The sequence below is a fragment of the Leptodactylus fuscus genome, chromosome 7 (assembly GCF_031893055.1).
Source record: "Leptodactylus fuscus isolate aLepFus1 chromosome 7, aLepFus1.hap2, whole genome shotgun sequence".
Lineage (NCBI taxonomy): Eukaryota > Metazoa > Chordata > Amphibia > Anura > Leptodactylidae > Leptodactylus > Leptodactylus fuscus.
Genome location: NC_134271.1, coordinates 57,893,440 through 57,917,280, shown reverse-complemented (window position 1 = coordinate 57,917,280; position 23,841 = coordinate 57,893,440). Strand labels below are relative to the sequence as shown.

Below are 23,841 nucleotides of genomic sequence, written 5' to 3'. Positions count from 1 at the left end.
TCGCTTCAGCCGCATGTGTCAGCGAGAGAGAGACGCAGCGGCGAAGCAAGCACGCGAGCAACTTCAGCCGCATGTGTCAGGGAGAGAGGCGGGCAGCGGCGAAGCGAGGAGCTGACCTGTGTCAGCTCCTTCCTTCAGCCGCATGTGTCAGCGAGAGAGGCGGGCAGAGAGCGGCGAGGGAGCGGAGGAGAAGGTAAGTTTAATGTGGAGGTGGAACGTGAATCTGGGGGCAGATGAAGGAGTGGACGGCATGACACTGGGGGCAGAGATGGAGAGGACATGAATCTGGGGGCAGAGATGGAGAGGACATGAATCTGGGGCAGAGATGGGGGACATGAATCTGGGGGCAGAGATGGAGGGACATGAATCTGGGGGCAGAGATGGAGGGTCATGAATCTGGGGGCAGAGATGTGGGGACATGAATCTGGGGGCAGAGATGGAGGGACATGAATCTGGGGGCAGAGATGGAAGAGGGACATGAAACTGGGGGCAGATGAAGGGTGTATAAGAAACTGGGGAAGAGATAGAGGGGGGACATATAATTTAGGGGTGACTGTAGGAGGATTATACTGTGTGCGGGCACATGAAAAATTAACGAGTGGGTGGAGTCAACACAAAAGTGGGCAGGGCTAAATTTGCCGCGGCGCACTACGCGCGCCGCACATTTTGTCCCTCTTTCGGTTCTTCAAAAGTTGGGAGGTATGCAACTGTAGGAGGATATTAAACAGACCTATCCCTCTGTAATTGCCCCTATTTAAGGTCACCTTCCAGCTGCCCCTACAGTTTAATATCCCCCTCCAGCTGTCCCAGTTTAATATCCCCTTCTAGTTGCTCCCAGTTTAATGCCCTCCTCTAGTTTCCCCCAGTTTAAACTGTGCAGCAATTGGAGGGGGACATTATAATGTGGGGGGCATATAATGTTAGGGTGACTGTAGGAGCATTATACTCTGTGGAGACACAAAGAAAAATGGATGAGAATGGGCGGAGTCAATGTAGAAGTGGGTGGAGCTAAATTTGTCACAGCGCACAAAGCACTTGCGATGGCTCTTTAATATACAACACAATTTCAACTACTTGAGGTACATTTGTTAATATCGTTTAAAGGCTTTGTCCATATTCACAACCAATTTTTGCAGCTCCACATTATCTAAAATGAAATAAGAACTTTGTAATAAGTTTTAATTAAAAATGCCCCATTGTTTTGTTTCTGAAGCTCCTATCCATATCTATCTGTCTCCATGGTAGTAGACAGCCAACCTTGTACAGTCTGATCCTACAGATATCCTCCTTCTGTCTGTCCTTTGTATGCATAGGAGCTGTAAATAGAAAACTATTGGAATATTCTGATGAACATATTAAAGTAATTACATAATAATTACATTTTGTAAAGTGGCTTTGTTTTTCATTTTAAAGACAAGACTCTAAATGGATACAAAGATATCTATTGTATGTGATCATGTAGACAGATGCAGGATACACCACTAGGGGGCAGTATTTGACTGAAATATCATTCTAATACTGCTTCTCTGTCAGTCTGCAGCTTTTGTGTACATTGCTAATATGGTTGATTCATATAATCTCAGAAGAGGTTACTGCATGTATTCTGTGAACTTTGTATGCAGGTCTTTAGCAGTTTATTAATAGGTTTTCAAAACTGCCATAGAAATATTGAGGGGGATGAAGTGTTCCTTTCAGCAGACGTGTCCATAAAATCTCCACACTAAATGTATTAAAAATGTATACCCTAATTCTTATCAATAATTGGGCAGATTATTTCTCTGCCTGACCTGTGCTCTCGTAAGGGCCCCAGCTGGTACTATTATCATTTCATTAAGGCTGAGTTCACACGTGGATTCCGCTGTAATGCATGGCATCCCGTCGCGGCTTTCCGCTCCAGATTAGGCCCAAATGAATGGGCCTAGTGTGGAGGAAGGTGTCTTGAGGCGGACACCGCGGCTGATTCAGCTGCGGAAACCGCTTATAGAAAGGGCATGTCAATTCTTTTTTGTATGTTGCATGTTGCCGCTCACAGAAAAAAGAAGGGTAGCGGTCTACATAGACCTCCATTGTGAGGGGGTAGATTATGTCACTGAATCCACGTCATAATCCGCCCACTCACTCTTGCCCCAATTGAACGAGCCCTAAAGGGTTTGTCCTCTCTAGACCTCCCCTTCTTGTTACTTCTTGTTACCAAGGACCAAATATAATCAGCTGTAATCTGGTAGAAATCCTTTTACAAAGTAACCGGCTTCCCTGAAACACCAGGATCTCTTTGTTGATGAGTGTCCTTAATTAGGCACCCCCTCCATTAAAAGGTTTTCACATCTAAGAATAAGTTCACATCTGTGCCAAAGTCTCCATTGTTTTCAGTATAAAAATAGTAGACACCTTATAGTATATGGGGTCCTCGGGTGTCTGTGGGTAACCATTGTTTTGGCAGTCGGGCTCTCCATCATTCAGGTTCCTCCGAAAATCTGGACAGCCCAGCGCCAAAGTGAACCTAGTTTAAGGTACTTTTAGTGCCATGCAATAATTGTAAGGCTGAAAACCCCTATACTAAAATCATATACCACAAACCATAACATAGATGTGCTGCCCTGTAATGCTTCTGCACTCATACGTTTACTACCGTTTCCCAGGGCACACCTGCACCATTAGCTCGGGTTCACACGTAGTATTTTGGATAGGAATTTGAGGCGGAGGCCGCCTCAGATTCCGGTCCAAAAAACCAGTAGCTGCGACTGGATGCTGATGCAGTGCCCCGGCATCCAGTCGCGGCACTCCACTCTGGATTAGGCCCAAATGAATGGTCCTAGTCGGGAGGGAGTGTCTTTAGGTGGACGTCCAAGGCTGAATTGGCCGCGGCATCCGCCTCGAAGAATGTGCATGTCGCTTCTTTTTTTCTGGGAGCCGGAACAGACCGCACCCTGAAAAAAGATTTCAATAGGAGCCTCAAAATCCTGACCAAAATACCCCGTGTGAACAGCCATGAACAGGACATGTGCAGCTCTCAATTAGTGGTAAATATGTGTTCCCAGGACACAATATGTACCTGGATGCGACTATAGCTGCATCAAGTCCTAGGTCACTGGTACTTTCACTTCGATATATAGCTGCATTCACATGGTGCGTTTGCACAAAATGCATTTTATTGGAAAACTGCCTGTCTTTTTTATGCAAAAACACACTATCATGAAGAATAATGTCCCATAGTGGCACCTCCACACAAAATAATGATCCACAGTGGCCCCCTCCTCATGTTATAATGGCCCTTCCATACAGTATAATGTTCCATAGTTGACTCTATACAGTATAATAATCTATAATGGCCTCTCCACACAGTGTAATGTCCCATAGTGGCCTCCACACAGTATAGTAATTCATAATGGCCCCTTCACACAGTATAATGTCCTATAGTGGCCCCTCCATACAGTATAATGTCCTATAGTGGAAGCTCCATATGGTATAATGTCCCATAATGGCCCTTCCATATAGTATAATGTTCCATAGTAGCCTCTATACAGTATAATAGTCTATAATGGCCCCTTCACACAGCATAATGTCTTATAGTGGCCCCATCATGTGGTATAATGTCCCATAGTGGCCCCTCCATACAGTATAATGCCCCATAGAAGTCCCTTCAGATGGTGTAATATTACATATTAGCCCCTACACTCTGTAGAGGGCACCAAGACATGTGCAAGCATTATATATATGAAGTTCAAAGAGCATTACTATTGTACTCATTATCTGTGAGTATAAATTGAGGATCTTAGCACACTGTTTGATCAAGTTGCGAGAGCACAGACAAGTCTAGAAGGCCTAGTTCCTGGTCCAAGAGATTTATGTCTGCATAGTATAGGTTCCCATCTGATTGAGGTTGCCTTCTTGGGACAGATGGAGTCTCACAATTATATCAAATGGTGTACTAAGAACGACACATTTATATACACAGATAATGACTATAGCTGTAATGAAGTTTAAACTTTCTATACCTAATGTCTGCATTTGTCTTAGCGCCCTCTACACAGTGTTGCTTTTTTGTGTCTGAATACAGCCATAACAGCGTGCATCTGTGTACATTTATTTTCCATTGGAGATGCTGTCTGATTTTATTTCTCTTTGCATTGTTCATGTGGTGGTGTGGCTTCCTCCATGTTGGATTTGCACTCTTCCAATCTGTTTAAGGCTATTTTAATTATAATAGAGTACCGTATGTCTCAATCCTACTTGCCTTGAATCCACTGTGTAGACCTAGACCCAGGCCCAAGAGAGGTATGTTTGTGTAATGTAGATTCCCATCTGAATGAGATCACCTTGTCTGGGCAGATGGGCAATCACCATTTTATCAAATAGTATGCTAAGAACCTTATATGTATATCCATACAATCACAGGTAATGACTATAAAAGTAACGTTGGAAGAGATATTAAATGTTACAGACTCCAGGTGCCATTTATGAAGGAGTCAGGGTCAAAACAGGAGTTGGAATCGGGCTGTGGAAAAATAGGAGTAAAAGTTAGTGGTTTGGCCTACTGACTCCACAGCCTTGGTATTAGTGCCCTCTACAGAGTGCTGTTTACATATAGACATAATAGTGGCACTGATCAAAGCACTGTTAGTTGTGCTAAGTGCACTTTGCAGAGTTGACAGATTGCTCCATTAGCCGTCAATCACATGGAAGAGAAGAGAATAGTAGTGGCTGGGAACAAGGACATCACCAGCCCAGCCACTGCTGATAGATAGCAGAGGTGGTCTGAAATGTAAGCAATGAGCTGTAAATACTAAGGAGAAAATATTCAGAAAAATGAAACAATAATGCAATGCATTGGTTAGAACACTTCAGTTAGTTTAAGTTACAACTCTTAATATGATCCTTCAGATAGCAATACCCCTTTAATTCAGAATTTTCTAAAAAGGTATGTGAAAATGGGTTTTCTGAACACAAAGCTGACGTTTTAAAACATCTGTTACAGGTATCTTACTGACCCCTTTAAGAAAAACAAATAAAAAAAGTAGCCAGTGTGCAAAAACGGCATATCTGCAAGAAGGTGAGTTCAGTGCTGATTGAATAAATATTATAATATATCAATATAGTATAATATTCTCTAGTTCCCACACACGCAGTGGTTAGGATATAATTATCTTCCTAGAACTTCCCCAGCTATATAAAGTTATTGTCAGTGCCCCCACAAAGTAAGGGAGCCTTCACACGGAGTATACGCTCCGCTCATTCTAAATGTAAAACTCGTTCAGAATGAGCGCGTAAAAACCTGCTCCCATTGATTTCTATGGGTGCCGGCATACATGCGCTACCCATTGAAATCAATGGGAGAGTTTTTTCCCTATTGCTTTCAATGTGATATGCACATATGCCGGCACCCATAGAAATCAATGGGAGCTGGTTTTTACGCGCTCATTCTGAACGAGTTTTACGTTTAGAATGAGCGGAGCGTATATTCCGTGTGAAGGCTCCCTAACTATGATTCTCTCTGCAGAACCCCACCAATATAGATAACGCTGTCCCTAGTGACCCCCACCCTTTATTATGCTGTCCGCAGTGGTCCCCACCATTTAGGGTCCATTCACAGGGAGGAAAATAGCACTTTATTTTCAGCGCTGAAAAAAAGCTTCCTATTGATTTCAATGGGTTCTGCTAGCTTTTTTTTCCACGCTGAATTTTCCATGTTGAAAAAAAAGCTAGCAGCACCCATTGAAGTCAATGGGTCCATTCACATGGAGGAATTTGGTGTGGAATTTTCCACGCTGAAAAAAAAGCTTCCCATCGATTTCAATGGGTTCTGCTAGCTTTTTTTCCCACTAGCTAGCAGTGCTAGCTAGCAGAACCCATTGAAATCAATGGGAAGCTTTTTTTTTCAGCGTGGAAAATTCCACACCAAATTCCACCCCATTTCCCAAATTTAGCGCCAAATAAAGCGCCATTTTCCTCCATGTGAATGGACCCTTACAGTGCTAATCCCAGTGGTTTGCTCCTTTTCTAATGCCATCTAGCACTTAACAGTGACTACAGGTGAAAACAAGCACTATGTTAGTAGTAGCCATGTTCCATGTGCACCAAACTGTTGATTGCATACGAATTAATGCTGAAGGCACACGTTTTGTGAGTTTTTGTTGTTTGTTATTTTTTGGTGCAATGTTTCCTGTGGTTTTTTTTCTTCTTAGACAAAGCCAGGAATGGATTCAGCAGGAAGGATAAATATACGGTAGTCATTCCTTTATATTCCCCATTCCTTTTCAATCCATTTCTCGCTTTGGCTAATCTGCAACAAAAACTCAACATTTGTCGTCGGCCTCAAAGCTGATTTTCTGAGCAGGAAGTTTGCACTTTGACTTTAAAAAATAGTACTGTAAGTTTACTGAACCACAATAGCCCCTGCAGCAGCGTATTAGTGCTTTAGAAGTGACTTTCAAAGTGGTAGACTTCTTTTCAGCACTGTGTACTACTACAGTCTCCCTGTGGAACAAAATGGATTTTCAATGGCTTAGATTAGAATATACTGTAAAGCCTTGTTCACATCAGCGTTGGTATTCCGTCCGGGGGAGTCTGCATCAGAATCCCCCGAACGGAATACCGAACACAACTGCAAGTGGTGTGCAGGCTCGGACTCGCCTGCCGGGTAACCGGGGAATCCCCCGATGGGCCCCCGAGCCCTGACTGAAAGTTTTGATTTTACCAATGCAGATGCATTGGTCGGGGCCCGATCGGGATGGCCAGGGGCCCCAACCGGGCACCTGGCCAAAGCATCTGCCTCCACACACAGAGGCCCCTATTAGCTGATGCTGAAGCTGTAAACATCGGAGGACAGCGAGTGTATCTTCTTCAGCATCAGCTAATGGCCTCTCCCTTCACTTACACAAATTCTTTTTGTAAAATCTGTATGTTTAATATGTATATATGTGTACATTTGTGTAAAGTATGTGACTTGTATACTGTGTGAGTACTGTATGTTTGTATACAAGTATGTGTGAGTATATACAGTATGCTATAATAATGTGTATGTATATATGTGTGTATATATAGTATTCATACAAGTATATATATGACATATATGGTATATGAATGTATATAAATGTATATGTGCTATAGTATTGTATATGTGTGAGTATATATGGTATATGTATAAGGCCTGGTTCACATCTGCGTTCGGTGATCTGTTTGGGGAGTCTGCATGGGAACCCCCTCCTCCTTCCCCCCGAACGGATTAGCAAGCGGTGTGCAGTGAAAGTACGTGGACCCCATAGACTATAATGGGGTCTGTGTGCTTTCCACGCGGTGTCCACACGAGTCATGTGGACAGGAAAGTAGATTGTAAAGTACTTTTCTGTCCGCATGTTCTATGCGGACACCGCACGGAAAGCACATGGACCCCATTATAGTCTATGTGTGCTTTCACTGCACACCATCTGCTAATGCGTTCGGTAGTCTGTTTGGGAGGGTCCCCATGTGGACTCCCCAAATGCATTACTGAACGCAGTGAGTGCAATCCCATCCACACATTGCAGAAAAACACACACGGCGGACACACTGCAATTTCCAAAACTGTTGCGGTTTTGGAAATTGCAGCATGTCACTTATATCTACAGAAACACCTGCAGTTTCCCTATAGGTATAAGGATAAGTTCACACGGGGTTTTTTGGTCCGGAACCTGAGGCGGAGGCCGCCTCAGGTTCCGGACCAAAAAACGGGTAGCCGCGACTGAATGCCGGTGCACTGGACCGGCCTCCAGTCACGCACTCTGCTCCAGATTAGGCCCAATAAATGGGCCTAGATGGGAGAAGGGTGTGTCTTCAGGCTGAATCGTGAGGCGAAACGACCTGAAGAATGAGCACCTTGCTTCTTTTTCCGGGACCTGGAACAAACCGGCTCCCCGAAAAAAAAGAACTGACCGGCTCCCATTGATTTCAATGGGAGCCGTCTTTTTGGTCAGTATTTTGAGGCAGATACGGCCTCAAAATCCTGACCAAAAATCCCCGCGTGAACTTACCCTAAAGGAAACAAAGTCCTCAGAGGAAACCTCTGCGGAGTTTCTGCAATAAGCGCTGCAGGAAAAACTGATGTGTTGCCGCCGGGGTTTTTCCTGCAGCGCTTTTTGCTTTGTCTTGCTACATGGGGCTTTAGCCTGACGCTAGGTTCACACTAGCGTTCGGCAGTCCGTTCTCAGCTTTCCGTCTTCTGCATGTAGAAGATGGAAAGCTGTCAGACCGGGTGCGGCGGTGAGTATTTTATGCTCTCCGCCGCAAAACCGTTTTTTTTTTAAATCGGACACAGAGTACTGCATGTTCGAATCTGCGTCCGATTTTAAAAAAATGGTTTCATGGCGGAGAGCATAAAACGCTCACTGCCGCTCACAGCCGGACATCTTTCAAACCCATTCAAATGAATGGGTATGAAAGAGTCCTGCAGGTTTCTGTCTCCTGCCTCTGTTTTGTGCAGGAAATGGAAACCTGCAGAACGGAGACCAGGCGCAGATGTGAACGAGCCCTAAGGCTGAGTTCACACGGAGTTATTTGGTCAGGAATCCACCTCCAAAAAAGCCTCCCAATAGAACTCTAACCCTCCCAATAGAATCAAATTCCTGACCAGAAAACTCTGTGTGAACTCAGCCTTATAGTATGATGCTCAGTATATTGAGATAATAAGGATGAGGCCCAACAGTGAGACGCAGCTAAAAAAAATATCTGTGGAAAAAAATAGCGGCGAATCTTAATGTATTTTTTCCATAGTGTTTTTTTCCCCGCACTTTCTCCCAATTGCGCAGCTGAAAGTAGCCATGTTTTTAGAATCGCTCACATTTTAGAGTTTGTGGCTGTTCCACATCTTTTTCCTGCAATGTGCGGATGAGGTAAATTTGATTAAATTTCATTCACTTTGCTGGTTCCATAAAACACATTTTTTTTGTCTGTAGTATCCAAAGACGTTGTGTTTCTGCAATGTGAGGTTTGAGGTATTTATGGCCTATCCTGAGTATAGGCCATAAAAAAAGTTTAACCCTGGAAACCCCTTTAATATGCCCCACACATTTTAACATCCCCCTTCCGCACAATGTTAGCCCCATCACTGCTCCCACACAGTATAATGGCCCCATCACTGTATCCCATACATTATGGGGGACCAGTGAAGTGGCCATAAAATATTTGGCCCAGACAACCCCTTAAAACAGGTTGTCTATAAACTGGAGTGATCACTGTGGTGGCTGCCAGGGAGGTGTAAAAATATATATATATTTTTTAAAAAGAGCCTTCTCACCTGTCCCCCGCACCCCGTTGTCCCCACCTGTGTCGTTTCAGTCTCATGGCCTCATTTCTGGAGTTCCTGTACCTAATTGGTCTCAGCGATCACATGAGGTGCAGGACTCCCAGAAAGTAGTGCCAGTACGAGACCAAATAGACACTACCGGCGGAAAACGGAGCGCCAAGGACAGATGAGTATTCTTTTTTTATTTATTTGTTTTTTATTTTACACCTCCTGCCCACCACATGAGTTGCTCCAATTCCTGGACAACCACTTTAAAGGATTTATCCATCTTTCTAATATTGATGGTCTGTCCTTAGGATAGGCCATCAATATTACATCTGTGATGATACAACAGCCAGGACCTCTGCAGATCAGCTTTTCCAGGACACTTCAGCTACGGGTAATGGTAACATTTCTAGGAGCCATGCTGTTCACTTGCCATACAGGCTGTAGCAGGCTCCCAAAATGTTATTACCTTTAACCGCCCTGTCTCGGTACCGCTGATCTGCAGGGTCCTGGCGGTGAAACAATTCCACTGGTGGGCCCTAGACATCCCAGTCCGACCCTGGCGGTGTGCCAGTGTGCTTGCTGCCAGATCTCCTCAGGAATCATGCGGACAGGAAAGCAGTTCACAATCTACTTTCCTGGCCACATGATTCGTGCGGTCAGCGCACAGCCAGCACATAGACCCCATTATAGTCTATGGGGTCCGTGTGTTTTCACTGGCACTCCGCTTGTTGACTCTCCCAGACAGAATACCAAGCTACAAAAGAAACAATGGCATGTCAGTGATTTAGGTGGTGGTAGACTTCCTTTAACTGAAAACTGTTTCAGGCCAAGGCCCCACACTGTCGAAATGCAGTGGAAAAAAACACTGCGTTTTACAGTACCAGCAAAAAATGAATGAAAACTTGTCTAGTCTCATGCACACAAAAAAGAGTTGGGCAAAAGCAGAAAAATGTAGCATGTTAATCTTTGCTGTGGAATTGAAAGCATTTTTCCTATGTGTTTCATAAGGGAAGAAAGAATTCAGCAAAAGCTCAATGAAAAAGCGCAACACGTAGCTTTGTTTTGCAACGTGGGGCCTTAGTCCCAGACACATTCTTGTTATCTCAGTGGACAATGCCAACATGATTAATAGTATTGGCTTCTTGGGAACCTTGTATTCTACTCAATATCGAGGCTAACATGACTGAGAGCAGAGAACATGTAAAAAATCTGTATATTGGTTGTACCATAAAGTGACAGTGGACTTCCCTTTCAAGTCAGACTCTCTTATATTTACGGAGAGTTTTTTTTTTTGCAGAGTTTCTGCTTTAAAAAAAAGCCTCCTAAATTTCCTATTTATTTTAATGGGAGTCAGTAAGTTTTATTTCCTCTAGTTTTTTTTTTCTGCCTGACTCCCACTGAAACTAATGTGAGTGTTTGGAGGCGTTTTTTTGAGGCGGATTTCCTCCGAAACATCCACCTACCAGAAGCTCTGAGTAAACTTTGACCATCCAGGGGGACTGTATGGGCAGTTCTTTTTGTGACCAGTTTAACACACTTTATGGGGGACAGTGGATTGCTCATATAGGTCATTCCATGAAAGTCTCATCCCATATAGTCCCAAATAAAGGCCAATTCACACCCAGCAATTACCACTATGACAGAAAGGATTACAGTAAATGCACAGATCAGTCACCAGTAAATGTGTAATACTTAAGTCCCACCCCTTAATACAGATGACACCCCATAATAGCAACTAAAGTGCCTCTATTAATTGTGCCAGCAAGAGCCAGGCTTACAGGAAACAGCATCTGATATTATGTCCGCAAAATGGATGAATGAGTCACGCTCTGTCCGGCATTGCTGACTAACACCGTAAACATGCATGGATGGTGTAAGGGGGAGATCTAACAAAAAAACAACTGCAGTGGCTGTATATTGTCTAAATGGTGCAGCGCCATAATCCTCCTACTCCCCTGTGTGTAAATTACTAAAGTTACTTTGCTTATATCAGTGCAACTCAAGATAAGGGCTACAAATAATTTAACAGTTTGCTGCAATGCTGCCAACACTTGACTCTCTACAGTCAATATCCACTGGATAAGCATCAAGAAAGATCCCAAACTCTTTTAATTGGATTTCTTCTTTCAATAATAAAAGCAGGTTTAGAATGTGATAGAGACTCGCCTCCTAAAAGACAAGAGATAAGTCACATCCAGCCTCTTACTTTGGAAGTTCAGGTACAGTACGTGGTATATGCTTATATAGAGCGGTGTTCTTCCACTTTTAGATACTGAGCTGTCACAAATCCAACAATGAATAGCTATAGGCTACGTTAAGTATAATTTTTAAAATTTTGGAAATAGGTTGTGTCTAGTATTGCAGCTCAGCCCCATTCACTTGAATAAGGCTGAGATGTAACTCCAGGCACAATCCACAGACAACAACACTACTGTTTATGGAGATAAAAAACAAGAGTTTTTCACTAATCCCATACGATCCCCCTAATGTACATTTGTATGTACCTTTAGAATTGAGAGTAATCCTATATAGAGCACAGATGCCACCATTAATTTTCCCTGACATTTGTGTCATTCTGCCATCAGATCACAGAACACATGATGGCAAAAACTCCTGAAATCCCAAAAAGATCTGAAAAATAGTCCTTTCTGTTCTGCTGATGAAGCTTTTCTAAAATGTCTGAATTAGGTCTGATCAATGTATTGTCATCAGTCTTTGTCTTCTTTTGTGTTTCTATATTTAGTCTTGCAGTTGTGCCATATGTCTTCTAGTACTCTCTGCTCCCTCTGTAGATGCTGCAACAACACCAATGGATTGCCATCAATGTGTTATTATTACCAACATGTCAATTGCACAGATTTTTTTGCTAATTTTGCACATTTCACTCCATAATTTCTCTAGGACTGTATATAATGATATTTGGGTAAAGAACATGTAAATTGTATGTATGATTAACATCAGCAGCTCATCCAACCGGAGCCTTTCTCACTATGTTGAATGATCCTGTCTAAAGTTGGTCATTTACCTTTTACCTTAGATTGTTGTTGCTCTATTCCTCCCGACCCTCTTCTCCCATAAACATGCTCAGCATGCAAGTCTTCTTAGGGAGCGTTCACACTACCGTCGGTGTCCGACATGTAGTGTCCGCTCCTAGTGTCCGCTCAAAATCTGTCCTGCATGCAGGGTTCCTCTGTCCGCTTGAGAAGTCGGACATCTTCTCTTGCGGACAGGGAAGGACGGGCACGGAGTGCAAAAGAACGCACCCGATGCCCATTCAAGTGAATGACAGGTGTCACGGACACATCTAGTGTCCGCTCCTAGTGTCCGTGACAGATTTTGAGCTGACGCTAGGAGCGGACACTACATGTCGGACACCGACGGTAGTGTGAACGCCCCCTTAAAAGGGTATGGGGAATAAGCTGCTGACAGCCTATATCCTGTAGTAATAATAATAATAATAATAATAATAATAATAATAAAAAAATTTGCATTTTTACATTCAAGATCCCAAAACCTTTTTTACTGACAACTGCCACTGGGACAGTTAGAACAGCAGCATACAAATTATATGGTTAACGGGTCCCATCATATCAGAAGATTAGGGCTGGTATCCAACATATATCTGTAGACACCTTAAGGGCAAGCTATAGAACAGGGGCCTCACACACGTGGCCCCTTGGCTGCATGGGGCTCCTAATGCAGGGTTGGGAGGCTGCCGCTTTTTCCTGGTTTTGCCGATCCAATTGTTTAAAATGCAACCAGATTGCTCAAGCAGGGATAATAGGAGTACTGACCCAGTTCTGAAACTGGCCATACTACCACCTGACTTGTAGGTTGCAGGCCACTTTAGGCTAGCGGCCTACAACAATACTTACCTCTCCGTTCCCCAAATCCTCCTGCTCCTTCCTGCATGAGTTGCACATGACACATCACCGCAGTACACACAGAGCTGGGGAAGAGGGCAACTGGGGAGCAGTGAAGAAAATACTGTGCTAACAATCATCTCTGTATGAGGTCAGTGATATGCCCCATTCATTGTATGGGGACACTGTGTAGGCACAACTGGCAGGGGCCATTTATCCATTATGGGGCTACTGGTGGGGTAAGGGCCAACATAAAGAATAAAGCCCTTCAACTTGAATTTCTTTCTTTGTTCGACCCATTTACCCAGCCGAGTTTGAGTTGTAGGTTCTCTAAAGCAGCTTGTAAACCTCTGATTTCAAATAAAGAGAATTACTTATAAGTGGAGAAAAAAATGTTGTTAGTGCCTTACCAAGCAATGGATAATGTTATAGGTTTCCTCTATTGTTGTCAGACATATGGAGGATTTATATACACTGTCCCAGATTGACTCCTTCCTTTTTATGATATTACCACATGGTGTAACTTGCAGAGGGTAGACATGATTTACTTAGTCTATAAGTAACCGGTTTTACTGTTATTTACGTTTAAGGAAAGCTAAATATTTGTGCACTTTGACCACTATATATACAGAACATCTCAATCAGTACAGCAGAGGAACCTAACACTACTCTTGCTCCAGACCTCCGGGATGACTCACAAGGTGTCCTCCTGGTTATTATCATTCATTTCTGGCTTTTCAAGGTATAATATCTGTAGCACAGTGGTCTGCAATCCATAACTTTCCATCTGACAGGTTATACTGGGAGTTGTAGCATCTCAGCAACTGGAGAGCAGCAGGTTGCAGACTATCACAAATATAGAACACACAATAATACTTGTTCTGTCTATTCAGAATTCCTATGTTTATTTGTACTTACAGACCCCCAGAAATCCTGATCAAAGCCAATTTCACAAGGGAACACGCAAAGATTTCACCGAGAGAGAAATTGCACATCTTCTGGACGGGGTGGAAAAGTTTGGGCACCACTGGAATGCTATTTTGTGGTCATATCCTTTCCAGAAAGGCCGAAGAAATGTCGACTTAGCGAAAAAATACAAACAGTTACAAGGGCAGCAGTGACTCATACTATGTAGACTGTATACTGTATATCATATATTACATGAGATTAGATATAAGCACTGGATAAATTGGCCTGCACGGATCCACAAAATGGTGCAATTGTTTGTATTCCTGACATATGAAAGATGGCTGAAGTGTAATTCTTCTATGTGACCTTTAATTTCTGAAGAATTTAGCAAAATAATTTATATAGCAGCGGTGATTTTGTCTAGACAGTACGCTGCAGCATACACTGAGTAATAGACCATTAAGTGTTTTCATATAAATCACTACTTGCAGGTTAAAGGTCAGTCACCACCTATATTTTATCAGTGAAGTCACTTACTGTAAAAAGCAATGACTGCACAAGCTGATCTCTCTGTTCTAAGCTAGAAGACCATGGACTGCAGCCATAAAGAACATGTCTGTTATGCTACAGACTTCATTGGTAAAAAAAAAAAAAAGGAGGAAGGTAGCTTCCTATATACTATATCCAGTATCTAGTATCCTATATACTATATTCCTATATCCAGTATTAATAAATGGTTTATAAAAAAACCATGTATTAAAGGGGCTCTGCCATTGAGAAAAGTAATTTTTAACTAAGGACATACTTGCATAGTCTTTAGAAAGGCTATTCCACACCTACCTTTAGTATGTAAATCACCTCAGTAGTTTTTGAATGAGCTCGTTTTTATTCACATGCTAATTAGCCTCCAGCGAGCACCAGAAGTCTCATTGAGCACTCCTCTCTGCTACTCTCTCCTTTGTGAGTGTGAGAGCAGGGAGATGAGTCATCAGCAGCAGACTCTTTGCTCTCACACACAGAGAATAGCGGAGAGTGCTCGATGAGACTTCTGGTGCTCGCTGGAGGCTAATTAGCATATGAATAAAAACGGACGTATTCAAAAACTACTGAGGCAATTAGCATAGAAAAGGTAGGTGTGGAATAGCCATTCTAAAGGCTATGCAAGTATATGCTTATTTAAAAATGACTTTTCCCAATAATAGAGCCCCTTTAATCTATAGAGAGATACTATCCAAGCAAGTTCCTCTTTTTTCACTAAAGAACTCTTATTTGCATATTTCTTACCCAGAATTCTTAGCATGTTATGCACGGTCTTGTAAGTCCGTGTACCGTCTTTCCCTAAGGAGACACTTTACCCCTTCTGATCAGCTATAGATGCCATGACTTGCAAAAGAAGACAAGGTTTGCTATAGTAATCTTTACAAGCAGGCGGAATACAGAAGAACGAAGACTGGACTGGTCTACAAGAGTATCCAAGCTGGGATAATAAAGTAACAATCACTTATTACCAATAAATCTTTATTGCTGATATTCTTCGTTGATACCAGGCACAACCTGAAGCTCTTGGGTATCATTGCAGAATCTGGAATAGGGCCCTCAATTTATCTGCCATTGATAATACTAGTGGTTCTTTTGGGCCAATTTCTACATTACCTCCAAATCCCTTACAGCTATACCTCTGGTGATAAGAACACAGTATACAATACTATTAAGCGTGGACATTCATCAAAACAAGTGCCTGCAGCTACCTTGTTAGTAGAATATGGGCTCAGACATATTTTAGCCCATGTACCTTCTTATCTAAAAGCAGATACGTGCGAATGCAAAATAAGAGTTTATTCACACAATTGGGCCATGTATTTGGGCATAAATCAGTACATTTTTTATGGCCAATGTACATCTGAGGGTAATCCTTTTTCCCAGATCCCTCATAATCTATGGAGGGATCCATGTAAAACGGCCAACATGACATATTATATATTGGATTTTAAGGGACACAGACTGTTTAAAAGAAAAACCCAACAAAACATCATGTGAAAACACCATTAATTTCAATGGAACCATGTGCTGCACAACGGCTAGCACATCACTGTGAAAACCTGTCATGTGAATAAGCTCTATGGCTGCCATCACACGGCTGCATTCAGATTAATTTTATTTCAGTGGGGCTATTCACACCAGCATAATCTTTCCGGTATGTTTTAAACAGTCCTTCAAAAGAAATGGGACATTTTTACAGATCCCTCAATAAACTCATAGACTATATTCAGATGACTATCTTTGAGGCTGATTTTCATCCACTTTCAAGGATTCTTCATAGATGTGATCTGCGATTGTTAATGTTTTTAAAATGGTTGTCAAACAGCTGCCATAACTGTTTGTGTGAATAGTGCTTAATCGGAAACCAATTTTTCCCAACAGTTACCCCTTTAGACCCAATGGTTATCTCTTTAGCAACATCAGTTTTTCATGGAAAACATTACAGTTCTTGTTGCGTCGCAGTTAGGATGCTATGAGAAACTGATTTACTTTTCAGGCTAGGTTCACATGTGTGCTGGAGTCTCCAACTACTCACAGAAAGCGCTAAAAAACTGAGAAAAGTCCTGCATGGTGGACTTTTCTGTCCGTCAGTTTCAGTATAAAACGGCAAACACCCGGCATCCATGGGTAACTGCTGTTTTGGTAGTCCGGCTCTCAGTCATTCTGAATGATGGAGAACTATGCGCAGATCTGAAACTAGCCTCACTTGCATTTTTTTTTTCTCTCCCAATATATTATGCTCCATCATTGCAATGGGTTGCAAAATCTTATCTCCATATCTGTTTAGAAGGCAAATGGAAGCAACAACCGCTCTTTGTATCAGAATGACTCCAATAACATTTGTCCTTTAGGCCCTTGGACCTCAAGGAGCATCCTCAATGGTAAGGCCTCATTCAGACAGCCATAATGTAGCTGCATTTCTAAAAAAAACACCATAAGGCCGGGGCTCCACGGGACGTAAACGCCGCGATCTCTGCTGTGGGCAAATCGTGGTGTTGTACAGTGCAGGCAGAGTGGATGGGATTCTTGCGAATCCCATCCCAACTTTGCGGAAAAGATTGCAGCACGGACACGCTGCGATTTGCAAAGCCGTTGTGGCTTTACAAATCGCAACATGTCAATTATATCTACGGAAACGCCGGCGGCTTTCCCGTAGATATAATGTTAAGAGAAAGTCCGCAGAGGAAAACTCTGTGAACTTTCTCTTAAAAGCGCTGCAGAAAGAACCGAAATGCGTTCACGCAGCGGTTCTTCCTGCAGCGCTTTAGTGCTGCGGATACAGCCCGTGGGGCCTTAGCCTATCAGTACCCTAGGGATCTATATTGCTGTTTGTTCAGGTCATTAGACCAGTGGTTATGCTAAATATTGTAACTATCTAAATGAGGTTTGACTGTAACAGAAACTCCTTGAGCAATAGTAAAAGATTCTTAAAGGGTCAAAAAGTATGATTGATGTGAGAACCAGAGCCTTACCTCTCCACGTTTCATAGGTTAGGTTTGCTTTTCTATTCTCTGCTCCATTAAAGTGAATGGGACTCTGCTGCAATCCAACACACAACCTGATGTGGCGCTATTTTTTGGAGGGAAGTAGTCATGTTTTCCATTCTTGTACAATCCCTTTAAACCACTACGCAGCAGGATACACCTTTAAAGCTAAACAGTTAAAAATAGTACAGTCCTCATAAGAAGAAGCGTCTTAGAACTTCAAAGGATCCTATCATGATCAGTGATTTATAAAACAGGAACCTAACTTTTTTTTTCTCTTTTCATTGTGTGTATTTTGTCAGTATTTCAGGTTATCTGAGTAAACAGATCCCCATTATAGGATTTTGGCCTAGTTCCTATGAAGGAATTGGAAGACTTGTCTGTTGAATAGACCATCATGTAAAGCTTCCTTATATTCTTTTGTTCTCTCCAGGGTCTCTTTCCTCAGAGGTCTTTGGTCAGTCTCTTAGAAGCATGAAATTGCTCTTACATGACAATGGCTTAATGTGATAGTACCTTCAAGATGGAGTAGGGTGAAGGGGGAGAGGTATTGCCAAGCATCTGGATTTATAAGATCACTAGCAGTTACCCGCGACTTCGTCTACGGGTTGGCGGTGGCGGTGAACTGCTTATATTTCTTGTTCCCCCATCTCTGCCCTCTGCCCTCCTACCCGCGACTTCCTCCGCAGCCCCCCTGACCCTGGCGCGAACCACCTGCAGCACGGCCCGTGCCCCCCCACGTCCCTTTCCTTGCGGCTGTGGCGGGCCCCTCCTACAGGATGGTGGGTCGGGAGGCAACAGCCTTGCTTCTGCGCCTCGGCCCCCCCCTCTTTCCCGCTACCTGCATCCCTGGCCCTGCCCTTAGCAGTGACTGCAGCTTCAGCAGTCACGCGTGATGTTACCCGAGGCGTCTGTGTTCCCAGCCGCAGAGTACGGGGGTTACGTGCGGCTGGCCGTGTTCGGCCGGGTTCCGCTGCTGTATGGTATGCCGGCCTGAGGCAATGTGTGGCAGCCGGCATATGAGCGGCGTATGGAACCATGCTCGTGACAGCGTGTGAAAAGAGTGAAGTAGTCTGGTGGGCGGAGCCACGGATCCTCCCAGTGGTGGGGGTCGGTAAAGATGGCTGGCCCGGAGAGTGAAACAGGTCGGCTCCTGCAGGATGGTGAAGGTGAGTGTGAAAGTGCTGAAGTATATGTGAATGTGATTGTGTGTGGTTAGGGGCTAGGTTGTAGAGAGGAATGTGAAGTTTAGGGGCTTGCTATGGGCCAAAGTGTGTGATTTTGCAGAGATGGTGATGTGAGTTGTATGTTTGTGTGGGTCGTGGGGAAAACGTATGTGCGTTATTGTGACGAAAAGTAGCCTATTGCGCAATCCTGTGTATTACCTATGTTTGTGGAAAATTTGAGCCAAATCAGTGGAGCGGTTTTTCGGTGATTGAGGAACAAACATCTGAACATCCAAACACACAAACCCACAAACTTTCACATTTATAATATTAATAGGATTGTTATAAGATCATTGTAGGTGAAGAATCTACCGTATATGGAAAAGATCATGGAATGATAAAGGAAACCATACTTCTAAAATTTGTTTGTAGGAGAAAAAAAAAGTCATATTATGCTATTCAAGACACAAAATAATACTAACCTATGGCTGGTTTCAGAAATCCAAATAAAATGGTTTGAATGAACCAAGTTTAGATAACTGTAGAGGGTTAAGGTGAACTCTGGTCAGTGTAGGGGAACCATACAAATCCAGGAGTTAGGTCTGTAGCATTGCTAAACTGTGGCTCTCCAAAGTCTCACACATCAGAGCTGTGCGATTTAGGATTTACAGTTGCACTTGTCAAGCTTTAATGCCAACAGGAAGGAAACACTAAGTTTCTGCACACCACTGAATGCTGTTATAGTGCTGTACAACATGGAGTATTGGAACAGCTATGTGCATGATGAAAGATGGATAGCGGCAGTTGAGTGTGCACAATGACTCCACCATCACAACATGCTGTGGCAGAGAGTTGTATGAGGCTGGTGAAATGTTCTCTCCTCTAAGGCATAGAGGGTGACACTTATAGCACCTACACCCATGTGTTTGGTGTCACATGAAAGCTGAGATTCACAGTGAAGATTTCATGTATAGAATTTGCTTTTTTGTATGCTACCAAGATCACAGTATTAAAACAAATATATAACATATGGTCTCTAAATAGTTTATACTGTATAAAAAAAAAATTCCAACTGCGTCTTTAGTGTTTGATAACTATAACCTTGGCAGCATTGCAGTATCAGAGGACACCAAAACTACTGTTCTAAATGGTATAAAACTGGGGTAAAAGCCATTTGAAGTGATCTATATCTGTACATGCTGGAAATACACTTTAGAGGGGGCAGATGTTAAGACTGGCTTTCTGAGTACCAGCCTTAACAAAGACATTATTAAGAGTTTCATCATCCCAGAATTGAAATCTACACCATTCTGGAACTGGATTATGGGGATAACGTCTTTCCTTAGGGAGAGACCACCTTTTCAGGTGTGTGGAGACTTATACAGCCATAGTTGCTCCACTGCAAGGGAACATGGGAAGAATATGCAAATCTGCCTCCCAAGATGTAAACAGGGAGATATTGCCTCTGTTATGCTGCCCTCTATGGGAAGCACCCTGAACATCATGCCCGACTTTCCCAGAAGTCTTTACTGCATAATGCAGGAGTTATAACCAAATCAATTCAGGAACTGGCATAGATTTGAGGTATAACTTGCTCCAGCTTTCCGGAATAAGGACTTTCCTTAGCTAACGCTGGGTTCACACCACGTTCGGCACTCCATATTAGGTTTCCGTCTTCTGCCGGAACCTGTCATGCCGAGTCCGGCCATCAGTGCTGGGGAGCGTTTTGAGCTCTCCACGGCGAAACCGTTTTTTTTTTTAAAACGGACACAGAGCACTGCATGTCCGACTCTGTGTCCGTTTAAAAAACAAACAAAAAAACCCTGTTTCGCTGCAGACAGCATAAAACGCTCACCGGCACTCACGGCCAGACACTTTTCAAACCCATTCAAATGAATGGGTATGAAAGAGTCCTGCAGGTTTCCATCTCCTGCCCTGTTTTGTGCAGGAAACGGAAACCTGCAGAGTGGAGTCCCGGGCGCAGATATGAATGAGCCCTTAGCTGGATTGTTGGTTGGGAGAAAAAGTTTTCATAGAGAATCTTCAAACATGCCAGTTACTAGTGCAAGTACAGTGATCTATAGTAAGCCATGAACTGACTGAAAAGGGAGACTTCTAGCACAGGATATAGTTTTCACAGTCTTGGTGGCCACAGGAGGACAATACACAGTGGCCCACATTTACTGTTGTGTTTGACAATTCTACAATATTTTTCCCTCACCAGATTTATCACATTTCTGGTGCAATACAAGACAATTTTTCTTACTAACTTGAAAAGATGCAAGAAGGGAGCATGGATTAAGATGTGACAATGTGTACCACCACTGCAATAAAACCCTGGTGCAAAGTAAGTCAACTAAGGCCGGGTTCAGGTTCCGATCCAAAATAGGGGTAGCCGCGACTGAAAGCCGGTGCACTGCACCGGTATCCAGCCGCGCACTGCACTCTGAATTAGGCCCAATGAATGAGCCTATTTCGGAGGAGGGCGTGTCTTCAGACCAAATCGCGAGGTGAAACGACCTGAAGAAAGAACACCTCGCTTCTCTCCTCGAGCCGTTTCTTCCGGCTCCCAGAAAAAACGCCTGAGGGACTCCCATTGATTTCAATGGGAACCGTCTTTTTGGTCAGGATTCTGAGGCGGATACGGCCTCAAAATCCTGACCAAAATACTCTGTGTGAACTTACCCTAATACAGCGGTTCTCAACCTGTGGGTCGCAACCACGGCGGGGGTCGAACGACCAAAACACAGGGGTCGCCTAAAGCCATCGGAAAATACATATTTCCAATGGCTTTAGCAGCTGAGAAGCCGCGTTACGTTTTGCAGCAGGGTAGATCCTAGTGGGCTGAAGGACCTGTGATGATGTCATGACCATGTGATCAGACTCTGTGGGCGGAGCTATTCAGGACAGTGCCGAGTTACACAGGAAGAGGAAGCTGCAGTGAATGGAGACTGGAAAGTGGGGCCACACGGTGGCTCAGTGGTTAGCACTGCAGCACTGGAGTCCTGGTGTTCAAATCCCGCCAAGGGCAGAAAACCATCTGCAAGGAGTTTGTATGTTCTCCCCGTGTTTGCATGGATTTCCATCCCATATTCCAAAGACATACTGATAGGGAAAAATGTACATTGTGATCTCTATGTGGGGCTCACAATCAACATTTAAAAAAAAAAAAAAATGGAGACTGGAAGGTAAGATGGAGAGAAGAGACAGCATGTGTAAGCAAGAGGGGAGGGGAAAGGGGGTTCAGGCTGTGTGTGAGCATGATAGTGGGGGGTTCAGGCTGTGTGTGAGCAAGATGGGGGGGTCCTGGCTGTGTGAGAGCATGATAGGGGGGGTTCAGGCTGTGTGTATGATAGAGGGGTTCCGGCTTTGTGTGAGCAAGATGGGGGGTGTTTCAGGCTGTGTGTGAGCATAATAGTGGGGTTCAGGCTGTGTGTGAGCAAGATGGGGGGTGTTTCAGGCTGTGTGTGAGCATGATAGTGGGGGGTTCAGGCTGTGTGTGAGCAAGATGGGGGGGTCCTGGCTGTGTGAGAGCATGATAGGGGGGGTTCAGGCTGTGTGTATGATAGAGGGGTTCAGGCTTTGTGTGAGCAAGATGGGGGGTGTTTCAGGCTGTGTGTGAGCATAATAGTGGGGTTCAGGCTGTGTGTGAGCAAGATGGGGGGTGTTTCAGGCTGTGTGTGAGCATAATAGTGGGGTTCAGGCTGTGTGTGAGCAAGATGGGGGGTGTTTCAGGCTGTGTGTGAGCATAATAGTGGGGTTCAGGCTGTGTGAGCATGCTAGGGGGGTTCAGCAGATTTTGTGGAAGAGAGCTTTTGTGATTAATCACTATGTTTAAATTGTGTTTGATTTGCAGCAATGAGAATACATAATGCATATCAGGTATTTACATTTCGAATCATAACTGTAGCAAAATTAAGGCCCGTTCACACGGGCACAGAGGGGGCAAATTAATGCGCAAAATCCACGTCATAATCCGCCCCCTCACAATGGAGGTCTATTTAGACCGCCATGCTTGTTTTTTGCGTGCCGCTCATGGGAAAAAAAAAAAAAAAAAAAAAAAAAAAAAAAAAGCGGGCTGCCCTTCAGGCGGATCCCTCGGCTCAGTGAGCCGAGGCGTCCGCCTGGCGGCAGCAACCTCCGGAGTCGGCCCATTAATATGAGCCGACTCCGGGGGGGAAGCCGTGACAGTCGTGGCAAGCGTGTTTTGACCCTCAGTGACTCTCAGTGCCTAAATCCGCTATACCGCCCCCTTTGTGAACTAACTCTTACAGTTATGAAGTAGCCACCAAAATTATTTTTTTGGTTTGGGGTCACCGCAACATGAGGAACTGTATTGCGGGGTCACGGCATTAGAAAGGTTGAGAACTACTGCCCTAATAGGTGGTGCAAAGTCAGACTAGACAGGCCAAAACCTCAACTAATTTATCACCTGACATCAGTCACTGAAATAAACCTGCCATATTGCAAGACTATGCCATCCAAGTGTGTGTGTGTGTGTGTGTGTGTGTGTGTGTGTGTGTGTGTGTGTGTGTGTGTGTGTGTGTGTGTGGTTTATTTGGACAAGATCTTTGCATTTTGTCAGCTTTCTTTAAAGGTACATTTTACTGTATGGTAAAAGTCAAACAAAATACAGAAATTCTTTTCCATACATCAATATAGGGGTCCACACAATGAATTTCTTGTCAAAATGTGCGTTATGCAAATCAATTCAAGTCAACTGAACGGAGAGATTTCGACAGTAAGCTTTCTACAGTATATCTCCTGTTTTTTTAAATCTACAATGTGTGAATATACCCAAAGCATATACGGTAATCTCTTTTCCGATCTCTCTCTAATAATGTTTTTGGGTGTTCTGTGAACTTCCAGACTTATCAGGCTACATTCTCAACAACTGAACTAGAAAAAAAAAACCAAAAAAAAAAAAAAACACCCACACCCCACTTTTTACTAGGAGCACTCGTTTACACGGTTCTCCCATACCTTAATGTATGGAGGTAAACCAGACAAGAATAGAACAGGACGTATATTTTGATGGGCCATGAATAGCCCCTGTCACTTGAATGGAATGTAATCTAGTTAATGTAGCCTAATCTTATTGATGAATGTTACGG

At 43.5% G+C, this 23,841-nt stretch overlaps 1 protein-coding gene across 1 annotated transcript in view; it reads left to right on the top strand.

The window, feature by feature from the left end:
• Window positions 1-14,249, top strand: part of TERB1 (telomere repeat binding bouquet formation protein 1) — a 40,949-nt gene extending 26,700 nt beyond the window's left edge. Inside the window, exons 18-19 of the mRNA XM_075283400.1 lie at window positions 1,314-1,360; window positions 14,049-14,249. Coding sequence (XP_075139501.1) covers window positions 1,314-1,360; window positions 14,049-14,249 — 248 coding nt within the window. The remainder of the gene's footprint in view (window positions 1-1,313; window positions 1,361-14,048) is intronic.
• Window positions 14,250-23,841: the final 9,592 nt, after the last annotated feature.